Raw genomic sequence first — 14379 nt, 5'->3', positions numbered from 1 at the left:
GTTCCAGGTGGCATGAATTTGTGAAACTATTCCACATTGTTTTAATTGAAGACCGAACTGGTAACTCAAATATTCGTCTCCGCGATCAGATCATAGAAAATTTATTTTCTTGTCACGATGATTTTCCACTTCACTCTGAAATTCTTTGAACTTTTCAAATGTTTCAGACCTATGTTTCATCAAGTAGATATACCCATATCTTCTCAAATCATCTTTGAAGGTCAGAAAATAACGATACCGAGCCTCAACATTCATGGGACCACATACATCATTATGTATTATTTCCAATAAGTCAGTTTCTCGCTCCTTTGTTCTGGAGAACGGAGTCTTAGTCATCTTGCCCCATGAGGCATGGTTCGCAAGCATCAAGTGATTCATAATCAAGTGATTCCAAAAACCCATCAGCATGGAGTTTCTTCATGTGCTTTACACCAACATGACCTAAACGGCAGTGCCACAAATAAGTTGCACTATCATTATTAACTTTGCATCTTTTGGCTTCAATATTATGAATATGTGTATCACTACGATCGAGATTCAATAAACCATTTATATTCAGTGTATGACCATAGAAGGTTTTATTCATGTAAATAGAACAACAATTATTCTTTGACTTAAATGAATAACTGTATTGCAATAAACATGATCCAATCATATTCATGCTTAACGCAAACACCAAATAACATTTATTTTAGGTTCAACACTAATCCAGAAAGTATAGGGAGTGTGCGATGATGATCATATCAATCTTGGAACCACTTCCAACACACATCGTCACTTCACCCTTAACTAGTCTCTGTTCATTCTGCAACTCCCGTTTCGAGTTACTAATCTTAGCAACTGAACTAGTATCAAATACTGAGGGGTTGCTATAAACACTAGTAAAGTACACATCAATAACATGTATATCAAATATACCTTTGTTCACTTTGCCATCCTTCTTATCTGCCAAATACTTGGGGCAGTGTTGCTTCCAGTGACCAGTCCCTTTGCAGTAGAAGCACTTAGTCTGAGGCTTAGGTCGAGACCTGGGCTTATTCACTTGAGCAGCAACTTGCTTGCTGTTCTTCTTGAAGTTCCCCTTCTTCCCTTTGCCCTTTTCTTGAAACTAGTGGTCTTGTCAACCATCAACACTTGATGCTTTTCTTGATTTCTACCTACGTCGGTTTCAGCATCACGAAGAGCTTGGGAATCATTTCTGTTATCCCTTGCATATTATAGTTCATCATGATGTTCTAGTTACTTGGTGATAGTGACTAGAGAACTCTGTCAATCACTATCTTATCTGGAAGATTAACTCCCACTTGATTCAAGTGATTGTAGTACTCAGACATTCTGAGCACATGCTCACTAGCTGAGCTATTCTCCTCCATCTTGTAAGAAAAGTACTGTCAGAGGTCTTATACTTCTTGACATGGGCATGAGTATGAAATACCAATTTCAACTCTTGAAACATCTTATATGCTCCGTGGCGTTCAAAACATTTTTGAAGTCCCGGTTCTAAGTCGTAAAGCATGGTGCACTAAACTATCAAGTAGTCATCATATCGAGCTTTGCCAAAATGTTCATAACGTCTGCATCTGCTCCTACAATAGGTTCGTCACCTAGCGGTGCATCAAGGACATAATTCTTATGTGCAGCAATAAGGATAATCCTCAGATCACGGACCTAGTCCGCATCATTGCTACTATCACAACATAGTTTTTCTCTAGGAACATATCAAAAATAAACGGGGAGCTACATCGCGAGCAATTGATCTACAACATAGATATGCAAATACTAACAAGACTAAGTTCATGATAAATTAAAGTTCAATTAATCATATTACTTAAGAACTCCCACTTAGATAGACATCCCTCTAGTCATCTAAATGATCATGTGATCCAAATCAACTAAACCATGTCCGATCATCACGTGAGATGGAGTAGTTTTCAATGGTGAACATCACTATGTTGATCATATCTACTATATGATTCACGCTCGACCTTTCGGTCTCCAGTGTTCCGAGGCCATATCTGCATATGCTAGGCTCATCAAGTTTAACCTGAGTATTCCGTGTGTGCAAAACTGGCTTGCACCCGTTGTATGTGAACGTAGAGCTTATCACACCCGATCATCACGTGGTGTCTCGGCACGACGAACTATCGCAACGGTGCATACTCAGGGAGAACACTTATACCTTGAAATTTAGTGAGAGATCATCTTATAATGCTACAGCCGAACTAAGCAAAATAAGATGCATAAAGGTTAAACATCACATGCAATCAAAATATGTGACATGATATGGTCATGATCATCTTGCGCCTTTGATCTCCATCTCCAAAGTACCGTCATGATCTCTATCATCACCGGCATGACACTATGATCTCCATCATCTTGATCTCTGTCAACGTGTCATCACATGGTCGTCTCGCCAACTATTGCTCTTGCAACTATTGCTATCGCATAGCGATAAAGTAAAGCAATTATATGGCGCTTGCATCTTATGCAATAAAGAGACAACCATAAGGATCCTACCAGTTGTCGATAACTTTAACAAAACATGATCATCTCATACAATAAAATGTAGCATCATGTCTTGACCATATCACATCACAACATGCCCTGCAAAAACAAGTTAGACATCCTCTACTTTGTTGTTGCAAGTTTTACGTGGCTGCTACGGGCTGAGCAAGAACCGGCAGAACCAGTCTCGCATAAGCGTACACGTAATGTCGGTCTGGGCCGCTTCATCCAACAATGCCGCTGAATCAAGAATCGACTAGTGACAACAAGCAATATGTATATACCCACGCCCACAACTCCTTTGTGTTCTACTCGTGCATATGACATCTACGCATAAACCTGGCTCGGATGCCACTCTTGGGGAACGCAGTAATTTCAAAAAATTTCCTACGCACACGCAAGATCATGGTGATGCATAGCAACAAGAGGGGAGAGTGTCGTCCATGTACCCTCGTAGACCGTAAGCGGAAGCATTATGAGAACATGGTTGATGTAGTCGTACGTCTTCACGATCCGACCGATCCAAATACCGAACGTACGGCACCTCCGAGTTCAGCACACGTTCAGCTCGGCGACGTCCCACGAACTCCGATCCAGCAGAGTTTTGAGGAAGAGTTCCGTCAGCACGACGGCGTGATGCCGGTGATGATGATGCTATCGACGCAGGGCTTCGCCTAAGCACCGCTACGATATGACCGAGGTGGATTATGGTGGAGGGGGCACCGCACACGGCTAAAAGATCAATGATCAACTTGTGTGTTTTAGTGTGCTCCCTCCCCACGTATATAAAGGAGGGAGGGAAGGCCGGCCAGCCTCTCTAGGCGCGCCAAGGGGGATGAATCCTCCTCCTAGTAGGAGTAGGATTCCTCCTTTCCTAGTCCTACTAGGAGGGGGAAGGAAGGAGAAGGCGAGGAGAAGGAAAGAGGGGGCGCAACCCCTCCCCTAGTCCAATTCGGAATAGGCCCATGGGGGGCGCGCGGCCAGCCCTCGTGGCTTCTCCTCTTTTTCCCTTAAAGCCCACTAAGGCCCATATGTACTCCCGTATTCCCGTAACTCCCCCGGTACTCCGAAAAATACCCGGATCACTTGGAACCTTTCCGATGTCCGAATATAGCCTTACAATATATCGATATTTACGGCTTGATCATTTCGAGACTCCTCGTCATGTCCGTGATCTCATCCAGAACTCCAAACAACTTTCGGTATATCAAATCACATAAACTCATAATACCAATCGTCACCGAACATTAAGCGTGCGGACCCTACGGGTTCGAGAACTATGTAGACATGAGCAAGACATGTCTCCGGTCAATAACCAATAGCGGAACCTGGATGCTCATATCGGCTCATACATATTCTACGAAGATCTTTATCGGTCAAACCGCATAACGGTATACGTTGTTCCCTTTGTCATCAGTATGTTACTTGCCCGAGATTCGATCGTCGGTATCTCAATACCTAGTTCAATCTCGTTACTGGCAAGTCTCTTTACTCGTTCTGTAATGCTACATCCCGTAACTAACTCATTAGGTACATTGCTTGCAAGGCTTATAGTGATGTACATTACCGAGAGGGCCCAGAGATACCTCTCCGACAGTCGGAGTGACAAATCCTAATCTTGATCCATGCCAACTCAACAAACACCATCGGAGACACCTGTAGAGCACATTTATAATCACCCAGTTACATTATGACGTTTGGTAGCACACAAAGTGTTCCTCCGGTATTTGGGAGTTGCATGATCTCATAGTCATAGGAACATATATAGTTATGGAGAAAACAATAGCAACAAACTAAACGATCATCGTGCTAAGCTAACAGATAGGTCAAGTCAATCACATCATTCTCTAATGATGTGATCCCGTTAATCAAATGACAACTCATGTCTATGGTTAGGAAACATAACCATCATTGATTCAACGAGCTAGTCAAGTAAAGGTAAACTAGTGACACTCTGTTTGTCTATGTATTCACACATGTACTAAGTTTCCGGTTAATACAATTCTAGTATGAATAATAAACATTTATCATAATATAAGGAAATATAAATAACAACTTTATTATTGCCTCTAGGGCATATGACTGATAGGCCGAAACAGTGATAATAGAGTGGGGTTTTTCACCATTGGGATAAGCACCAAGATGGCATTGATGCTTTTTGTTGACTCCTTTTCCTTCACAATATCAAAAACTGCTTTGGTAACATCATCCCACAAATCTCCCAATGACGCTGAAGAAGTGAGCCCGAAAACCATCCGGACCCGATGACTTAGTAGGAAACATTTGAAAGAGTGCCGTTTTTACTTCTTTTAAGTGTAAGGAGCATTCAACATGTCATTCATCTCCTGGGTTACTTTGCATGGTACTGTTGAAATGACGTTGTCCATATCCTGAACCCCTTCTGAAGTGTACAGATTTTTATAAAACATGTTGGTCATTTCGTTAACTAGTTGCTCTTAAGAAACGGATGCTCATTTGTTTGCATCGGCGCGTTGGTGGTGTTTTTTGTCCATTTCGACCCAAACCGGTAGAAACGCGCGCTGGAGTTGGAGAGGATACCGAGCCCAAAGTCCAACACTAAACTCCGGCCCGGTTCGTTTGGTCTCGATCGAATTCCTCCCAGGCCTGTTCACAAGTCACAACACAGTACCCCGCGTCACGAATGCACGAAGTCCCGCCACTGCCCGGCAGTCACCACCGCGCCGCCTCTCCGCATGCCGCCGCTGCCCCTAGCGCTCCACCGCGCGTTTTCCCTCCTCAACCGTCTCGACTCCCCGCGCCACCTCCTGCAGGCCCACGCCTTCCTCCTCCCCCGCGGCGGCCACCACAACGCGCGACTCCTCTCGGCGCTCCTCCTCGCCTCTCTCCGCCTTCCCCTCTGCCCCCACGCCCTCGCGCTCCTCCACCGAACACACCCCTCCGTATCCCTCAACGCTGCCTCCCGGATTCCCCACCTGCGTGGCACTCTCGGCCCGCAGCTCCACTCCATTGTCGTCCGTGCCGGGCTCGCCTCCGACGCGCACGTCTCGGCCAGCCTCACCCAGGCCTACTTTTCCTGTGCCTGCGCAGCCTCCGCACGCAGTGTGTTCGATGAAACGGTCCACAAGGACATCTTTTGCTGGAACGTTACCATCTCGGGGTATGTCAAGTCCGGGAACCTGGTCTGTGCGCGTGAGCTGTTCGATGCTATGCCACAGAGGAACGTCGTGTCGTGGACGACCTTGATCGGAGCATATGCACAGATGAAACGGCCAGCAGAGGCGGTCGAGGTGTTCCGGAGGATGCAGGTGGAGGGCATCGAGCCTGATGGGATAGCAATGCTGTCCGTGCTGTCGGCTTGTGGGGATCTCGGAGCTGTTGATTTGGGGGAATGGGTGCACAGGTTCGTGGTGAAGCGGGGGTTATGCTGGCATATACGGCTGATGAACGCCATAATTGACATGTACCTCAAATGCGGGTGTGTTGCCAAGGCGGTGGAGGTGTTTGAGGGTATGGGGCAGAAGAGCATTGTGACTTGGACGACGTTGATCGCTGGATTTGCTTTGCATGGCCTTGGTTTGGAAGCTGTTGATATGTTCCGCCGGATGGAAAGGGAGAATGTGGCACCAAATGACATTACTTTTCTTGCCATCCTGTCAGCGTGTAGCCACATTGGACTGACTGATTTGGGCCGCTGGTATTTCCAAATCATGGTATCGCGGTACAGGATTAAGCCACGAGTTGAACATTATGGATGCATGGTCGATTTACTTGGCCGTGCTGGTTGTTTGATGGAAGCTCAAGACTTAGTTAAGGACATGCCTTTCAAGGCAAATGCAGCAATATGGGGAGCTCTTCTTGCTGCTGCTCGGACTCATGGTGATGCTGAGCTTGGGGAACAAGCCCTGTTACATCTAATTGAGCTTGAGCCTCACAACAGTGGGAACTATATTCTCCTGTCAAACATTTATGCAGAGCAGGAGAGGTGGGATGAAGTTAGCAAACTTCGGAAGGCAATGAGAGACGGGGGCTTAAGAAATGTACCAGGGGCAAGTTCTATTGAAGTTGATGGTGTGGTTCATGAGTTCACTTCCAGAGATGGGTCTCATCCTTGCTTACATAAGATACGTAAAGTATTGTGTGAGATCACCGCTGACATGAAATCCATTGGTTATGTCGCCACGCTCCCTGAAGCACCGCATGATATTGAAGAAGGGTAAGACCGTAAGAGCATTAAGTAAGAGCATTCTTCGAAGAGTATATCGGTGTGTGTGTACGGAAGGTCAAAATTCAGATAGCTGATCCTTGATGGTGTAATCGTTGGCTTGTTATATGAGAGATTTGTTCTCATGATGCGAACTAACCAAGCCTTTGAGCTTTGGCTACAGGTAATGGTAAGGGTACCATCTATTAACTAACAGGAGCCCCTTACCTGCTATTAAATGATCAGTTGTTTCCCATGTCTTTGAATTTTAGCTAAGAATATGTAGCATAGTATCTTAATTTACTGTTCTGGCCTTATGACATACATTACTTTGACATGTAATTAAATCAGCTAGCTAAATACGACCTCTGAATTAATATAGTGCAGTTTCATCTGTACACACTTTAACAGTTGCTGTTTCAGGATATGTCAAATTTCTCATTCATAGTTTGTTCACTCATACACTTTTTTTACAACTTCCACTATATTCCTAGTACAATCCATCTGGCATCAAACCAACTGTTGCAGCAATGCAGCATCAGATCAGCAATTCACCTGCCGCTATGTCAAACCGGCAGTACATTTCCTGAAGCAGTGTACTCTCAAAAGTGAGTACTACCTCTTAAAATGACGACATTACAGTTACTTCAAACTATCAAGCTTTGAAAGAACTCGTGCTCTAATCCAAGGTTGACAATGCCTAATCCTAGACGAACACAGCCCCATGCTGTCTGTAGAGCTTGAAAGAACCTTTTCAGTTTTCCTGTGCAAAACAATAAAAGAAGTAAACATATAGCCTCTGAGGGACTATATGTACATTGAAAGAAGTGCAGAAGTGGAAATTGAGGCCACTAAAATTAATAAACAGTACTATATTTATGCTAATTGTGCAGTTTGTGTTATATAATAATATGGTAACATCACAAAGATTTACATCATTATTTCTGTTAAGGCGACAACAACACAGTTAGTTTTTGTAGTATAACCTAACTGTATCCCATCGTTGTTTCCTTAGTTATTATTTATAAACTACTCCCTCCATGGAACGGAGGGAGTATTATCCTATTAGGACTTGATTTTGCTGAATTCACTGTTCTTCCTTCACAGGAAAGTCTAAACAACATCCTTAGATAGCAATCATAAAGTCTCGTGTTAGTTTGAATTTCATTTTATTATTGTCCATAACTCAAGCTCCAGAAGGCTTATTCTAGTTTCACTCTGGGATGGTGACTCTATAGCTCAGTTATTTGTTAGAACAGTGAGCAGTGAAGCTTACAACTTTGCCATAGGTTTTTTCAACAGTCCACTATCTAGTAGCAGTTACACATGGTCTATGAGTTTTTTCAAGTTTGTCTTAATGATGATCTTCTTTGATTTATTTTGCCTTTGCTGCGCTCAAGTACTTTTGCAGTAAAAGTACTATAAGAACCATACTATCATCTGCAGGTTTCGCTGTGTTTCCTCAATCTGCCTTATCATTGCTAAATGAAGATGGTGGGTATGCGGGAGAAAACAGTTCTAGACCACACATAATTTAAGTTAAACCATCTGCAGGTGTTTGTAATCACTTGAATCGATGTGAATACAGCAAAGTTTGTTTATGTTAATGCATATGAAAGCTTTAACTGACTGGAATTTTGATCTTTTTGCCCACTTTTGTTTTCTAAATAATGTACTGCTGTATATGCATACTCTAATTTTGTTTATGCCAAGCCATTCTCCTATGTTGATTCCAAGTTTATAAGATATAATAACATCAACTGATCCAGATATCACAAATAAATTATTCCCAAAGCACATTCTCCAATGCTAGACAACATTACCTATGCTGTGTTCCTCTTCCCGGGGCCTGGTTTCAGGACTTGTATTGAGATCAGATTCTGGCAGCTTTAGCATGCAACCATCCAGCTTTTCTTGAAGAGATCTTCTGGATCTCCCCTGATATGCAAGATTTTCATTCATATGTTTCTTTGTCTCGTTGGTGCTGCGATGTTCTCTTGATGGATGACTGCATAATTCTTCTGTGGCGAAATGATTAACTGCCTTGGGTCGCTTTATATCCTTAGCATCGAGTGGTGGGGGTTGTAGGGTTAGTTCACTTTTTTCGTCCTGTGCTTGCTTACAACCTTTAGGCCCTTCAGTCTTAATTGGTGAAGGAATATTGAAAGTTTCTTCTTCAGTTACATTGGGAACAGTTAGAACCCTTTTGCTTTGGCATGTGCCAGCACTTTGAAGTATTTGTTGGTGGATCCAATTATCAATGTCTATAATACTCCTTTCTTCAGTTTTGTTCTGCATATTCTCTGATTCTGTAAGTTGCCATTCTTTGAAGGAAATGACTTGACCCTGTGATGGTTTCTCATGTTCTGAGAAAATCACCTGTTTGATCTCGTACTCTGATGCATCTTGGCTACATTCAGTCCCATCTAGTATGCTCGGTGTCCAATTCATGTCACTTGTCATGGAGATACTGCACTCAGAACTGCATTCTGACTGCCAAGTATCGGCATTTACTGGAAATCTTACAGATTCTGCATAGACGGAAGAAGGCCTTCTCTTTGGTGGCATTGGTGGTTTCATCCTGTTAATACTGGGAACATTATTGTTTAAACCTATCCTGTGCTGGCTAGCAGCAGTTGGCTTCATGAACCTTGGTAACCCACGCGGAACTTCTCTGTGATTCTTCAGACTTCTTACATTCTTTGACATGTCAATCTTGAGTTCCTGAGTGGATGGATGTGAAGTTGCAAAATTTGTGCTAGCAGATGTTTGATGCCCTCTCAAATGTTCCACTGTATCCTCGAGCTTCTTAATTTCTCTTCTAATATTGTCACATTCTTGTTCCAAATTACTGACCGTCTGTTCTAACTCCTTTAAGAAATCTTCCTTCCTTGTTTTTACCTCCTGATTGATATCAAAATATTATCTATCTTGTAGCAAGAGTGTTATCAAGTAGATAAAAACTTAAACCCATATCTAAAATTGTTGGGTTACTCATGGTGTGTGCATGAATGCATACCATTGTGTTAATTTCTGGAATGTTCATTAATTTGGCAGATCTAAATGAGCCTCAGATCGGCTGAGTTGTCATTTTATCAATCGAAATGTTTTGGCATTAACTTCGAATTGACTAAACCACGCAATATTTGACCCATAAGCTCGTAGAAATGATGAATACCATTATCTTTTTCTTGGATGTATATTCATGTTAGTGATAATTGCAAAAACTTACTGGCGATTCTTCACTTTCTAGACGGATACTTCTCACTCTTGTTGCAAAACCCAAGGTACAAACGGTCTCGCACAAATCATTCTCATTTGGTCTAATATGGACAAGCATCAATGTTTTGGACTCACATCCTGTGAACATGAATACAGCATGGTGAGCTACACGAAATCTAGGTTTATAAAACAAGAAAGTTAAAAACTTCCTTCAAAACATTCAGTGAGGCTCTGTTTACCTAGAGAATCTCTCAGAACTTGTGTAAGCTTACTATTCCTGCAAAATCAAAGAAGTGGAAGGTATCACTGTCTTCAACTTTAATGGTAAAACAACAATCATTTGTGCCAACTGTCAAACATGAGCATGGTGAATTTCACATACCTGTAAGGTACATGAGGTTTTTTAGTCTGTAGTGCATCAATCACATCCCCTAGGGCTGACAATGACAAATTTATGGCTTTGCCTTCCTTCAGCCTTTTACCAGTTGCTTTGGTCTTTACAAGTCTCTCACTTCCACCTAGATCAATCATCCATATTTTGTTTCTTGCTTTTTTCCTCTCCGGTGCATCAAAGGAGGTCAATGAAATGCGAATCAAACTGTTGCATAAATGAATACAAAAAATATAAGCTTCAGGTTAGCAATCCATCCGTCCTGTTCTCTTTCTAAAATCAGTCATTTTTCTTTACACAAGCATAGTAGGGTTTAGTGAGCATTTGGTCTCCACTTCTGATTCAGGACCTCTTTTAGCCAGGTGCAACCATGGTTAATGTCTTCTCAATTGTTATGAAAGAAGGCATGCTTTCTTCAATAAAATAAATAAATACGTTTTTTTACCAAGAATAAAATAAATAAATACGTTACCAGTGAGATCTACTTGATGTAGAATTAGCCATAGTGGAAGCTGTTGATCTAAGACGGGTCCCCACACCATATAATCTTTTCACTTCTTGAAAATTATTCACGGTAACTGCCACTAGATTTTCAATCTCAATGCCACCATCAGGATCCGTTTTAATAGAGAGGCTGTATGCAGAGATGCATTAAATAATTTTCTACATAGAAAGAAAGAAACTGACAAGGTGTGAAGATATACAGAATTAGTTAACCTGCACTATCGGAAAACATAGGAACTACCCAAACAATTCATGTAGATGATGTACGATTCTCTTTCTCTTCCCTAAATAAAATGGTTCTATTTCCTTGGAAATGACTCTTTCATTTTGATCCCCAATGGCTCTCTATCATTTTGATCCTTAATAATGGCATAAAAAAGTAAAAGTTGGATTCTCCACACATATTTCTTGATTGACTATATATTTATGGTTTTTACAGTGTTCAAGAAATCATGATAACGTTCATATGTTGGCTCTGTTACACCATTATGCAGGGTAGGATAGGAACAAAACAAGTAAGCACTCACATGACAATATTAATTGATCTAAACAATACCACATTGACATGAGATTTATCTTCTTAAGTTCATATATTTACATGAGGCCCTTTTAGTATTTGAGCCAAGAACCTACACAGGCATTTGGGCTTGATCTGGAAAGCATAGTGCCCCAGTCGATACCTGACAGCCTCATACCTATGCAAAGACATGCTACCCAAAATTTTGCATAATATTGACAACTCAACAGAGCAAGCTCTCGTGTCATTATATTGGAAACAAGGGTACAACTTATCCAGAAATGGCATCCAACATGATTGGAATGGTGTCCAACACCTCCTTAAAATATCAAACAATAACTATAATACATTTTAGTTATGTGGATTTAAGATAATTAGGCAACAGGCACCCAACTGACAGTTGTTACTTGTGCATTGCTGTTACTACATCACAGTCAGGATTCAGGAGCTGGCTCGAACTTTCATTGTCTTCTATTTGTTACAAGTGGGAGTTCAGAACCAGCATATCTTGATATTTAGTAATATGTATCTTTAGCTATTCTGGTAATAAACCATACTGTAAAAGAAACCCTGTTATTTGAAAGCAGTCCATTCTCCTTCTATCAAGTTTAGAAAATTACCTCGGAACATTCTTTAACCCATTGGTCTTGCTTCCTGGAACTAGTAGATCTCGTAGGTTTCCCATATATATCTCGAGCATGCTGAAAGTGAACTGAAATCTGCTGTTGCTCTCTGAAGCTCGATCAAACAGTACTTGAATCCCACGTGGTATGACACCCAAATCTTTAGGCTTGCCTTCCTAATTCATATGGTAATGAATTGTAACTAAACATTAGCCTTTCAGTCTGTCTGGGGTGTTTGAACTGTGAACTTTTTGTTTATTTTTGTTTGCGGAAAGAGGGAGGGAAAGTGGTGGATGAAGTACATCTTACCATTGTATAAGTTTTTCCACTACCTGTCTGACCATAGGCAAATATGCAAACGTTGTAGCCATCTATAGCTGATTTTATCACTGGTTCGACCTCAGAAAATACATCACCTGGAGAAGCAAACTATCTTCTGTAGACTTGAATTCAAACAATCAAGAAAGGATGGCTCCTATTAAAAATCTGATGAAATACCTAATACCTTGTGTTGAGCATGGGTCGAAAACCTTATCGAACTTGTATTGCTTTGTCTTGGTTTCAGCAACTTTTAAGAAAACATTACTCTCATCAAGGGTGAACATGGTTCTGGAGCTGTAACTTTCTTCATGGTTGAAAGGCCTCATACGACAGAACACCCTTATACTTCCTGGGGAATAAGGCATGATAATTAACAGATAGGCAAACCCATTTTTCTTTCTTGAAGTATACTAACCAAACGCAATTAAATTCCTGGGAGTAGAAAATTCGACAAAAGTTCTACCTTTCAAGTCCAAATAGTTATTTAGTGACTCTCTCTTCTGCAGTGTTTTCTGCTTTAGTTGGGCACCCAGTGAAACCATTTCATCTGTCATATGATAAAAGAAGAACAATAATAGTTTCAGGAATGCCTGGAGGTTTTGAGGTCAAGAATTAGAAGTACATACCTTGAATCTTTGCAACTTTAATGTCTAATTCTGTGTCATCACACTCAAATACATTTTGAGCCTCCTCTTCCATTACTTTCTGTGGTTTGGTTGGTGTCAACTCCTTGAGGATGTGGGACACTGATTCAATCCAACTGGGTGTGAGGTACTTGTTGAACCCCTTGAGGGATGACAATGTATCCGGTAGACTCTGCATGGTTTTCCCTGACTGCCCTTCCATGTATGATGCCTAGCAAGTTATCACCAAGAACCAGGATTAATGATGGCTATCCTGCTGCTCCTGTTTCATTCTTTGCTGGTGACACCGCCTGCCATTTGGAATGAGATTCTCAAATTTTATAGAAAAGAAAACAGAGTGACGCTGTGTCAAAGTCAGAAGCAATTCAAACTAGACGGTTTCAGCATGCCGAGTCTACCACATGTAGTTGACTGACATCCAAGACCTCTCGTATTATTTTCTAATAATAATCCTTTTTCTGACCAAGTATTTTGCAGTTAGACTTGAGAAGCATACAAAAAGAATGCCGCGAAGAAATTTGAAGACACCACATCTATAGAACATATGAACGAGAAATTGGTAGCTCATACCTGCACTTCCATACCGCATCAAATGCTTAGAGTGTGCAAGAGCAAAGGGAGCAGTTGCCTTCAGCGGAACCCATACATTGCTTAAATCCTTGTTGGAGTTCCCAGGTCTCTATCACTTTTCAAGGAAAAGGTCAGTTCTACTTCAGAGCCGCCAAGTACTACATTTCCTAGGTTAGATGAAACGGAGACCATCATCATGAAGCAAGGCAAAAGAAAGGATACATTGCTTATTCTTGCAGAGTGATTCAAGTGTCAAAGAAGGTTTCCAAGCATTGGAAGAGAGGAAACTTTGCAATACCTCAATTCCTCAACTAGCTCTTTCCCTCCAAGGATCACCGTGTCACTATCAAAGATGACAGCGCCCAACTACAAACCAGTGGCTGCAATTCTACATCATCATATGCAAGTATGTTCTGGTTGTTTCAGCATTTTGAACCTTGGCAGTAGAGTCCGCCATAGCTGCCACCTCCATAGAAGTTCCTGCAGCTAACAGATCAGTCAAGAGGACTCGGAGGATGGAGATAACATAACCATGGGGCTGCTGCTTCAACTGGCAAAACAAAGCATATGCACCATACCTGGGATCTTTTGGTCAAGGGAGCTCAAATCCAGTCAAAACCGATAGCAGCTCAGTAGCCCCCGCTCTGTGCGCGTTTGAGTGTCTGCTTCAGAGAGAGATGGAGAGGCAGGGGAGAGAGAGGAACAGACAGAGAGACCGAGACAGAGGGAGGCGAGAGAGGGAGAGAGGTGATGGTGATTAAGTATGACAGATTCTGTGCTCTGGCGTATGGCGACAATATTTAATGGGTGGATGTTGTTTGGCAAATGAAATAATCACTCCTGTTCTGCTGTCATCGAGGAGCTCACCCACCATGTGCCATGCCGAGCTTTTCAGAGAG

The 14379-nt window shown here is 41.9% G+C and overlaps 2 protein-coding genes across 4 annotated transcripts; one reads left to right on the top strand and one right to left on the bottom strand.

The window, feature by feature from the left end:
• The first annotated feature begins 5186 nt into the window (after positions 1-5186).
• Positions 5187-7051, top strand: LOC119267886 (pentatricopeptide repeat-containing protein At5g56310-like). Its single transcript, XM_037549326.1, has one exon. It carries the CDS (start codon positions 5220-5222, stop codon positions 6702-6704), a length of 1485 nt encoding a protein of 494 aa, XP_037405223.1. The 5' UTR covers positions 5187-5219; the 3' UTR covers positions 6705-7051.
• A 54-nt stretch (positions 7052-7105) lies between these two features.
• On the bottom strand, positions 7106-14379 carry LOC119267885 (kinesin-like protein KIN-14B). 3 transcript variants are annotated; one of them, XM_037549323.1, is made up of 14 exons: positions 14059-14379; positions 13779-13960; positions 13481-13647; positions 12893-13200; positions 12730-12813; positions 12451-12615; positions 12255-12361; positions 11943-12121; positions 10774-10935; positions 10293-10508; positions 10150-10187; positions 9921-10048; positions 8512-9592; positions 7106-7451 (listed from the first exon to the last, which is right to left on the bottom strand). In XM_037549323.1, the coding sequence occupies exons 4-14, from the start codon at positions 13110-13112 to the stop codon at positions 7336-7338; spliced, it is 2496 nt and encodes an 831-aa protein (XP_037405220.1). In that variant the 5' UTR covers positions 13113-13200; positions 13481-13647; positions 13779-13960; positions 14059-14379; the 3' UTR covers positions 7106-7335. The 3 variants fall into 3 exon arrangements, with proteins under 3 accessions (XP_037405220.1, XP_037405221.1, XP_037405222.1); XM_037549324.1 differs by having other exon boundaries at positions 13481-13595; XM_037549325.1 differs by having other exon boundaries at positions 13481-13589.

The sequence above is a fragment of the Triticum dicoccoides genome, chromosome 3A, assembly GCF_002162155.2.
Source record: "Triticum dicoccoides isolate Atlit2015 ecotype Zavitan chromosome 3A, WEW_v2.0, whole genome shotgun sequence".
Taxonomy (NCBI): domain Eukaryota; kingdom Viridiplantae; phylum Streptophyta; class Magnoliopsida; order Poales; family Poaceae; genus Triticum; species Triticum dicoccoides.
Note: the sequence above shows the minus strand (reverse complement) of the source record. Positions and strands in the feature narration are given on the sequence as shown.

Coding starts and splice junctions, on each gene's coding strand:
- LOC119267886 (XM_037549326.1), top strand. CDS start 5,220: ATGCCGCCGCTGCCCCTAGCGCTCCACCGCGCGTTTTCCCTCCTCAAC.
- LOC119267885 (XM_037549323.1), bottom strand. CDS start 13,112: ATGGAAGGGCAGTCAGGGAAAACCATGCAGAGTCTACCGGATACATTG. Junction 12,616..12,729: donor TAACTATTTGGACTTGAAAG/GTAGAACTTTTG, acceptor CTTATTCCCCAG/GAAGTATAAGGGTGTTCTGT. Junction 12,122..12,254: donor GTGGAAAAACTTATACAATG/GTAAGATGTACT, acceptor CATATGAATTAG/GAAGGCAAGCCTAAAGATTT.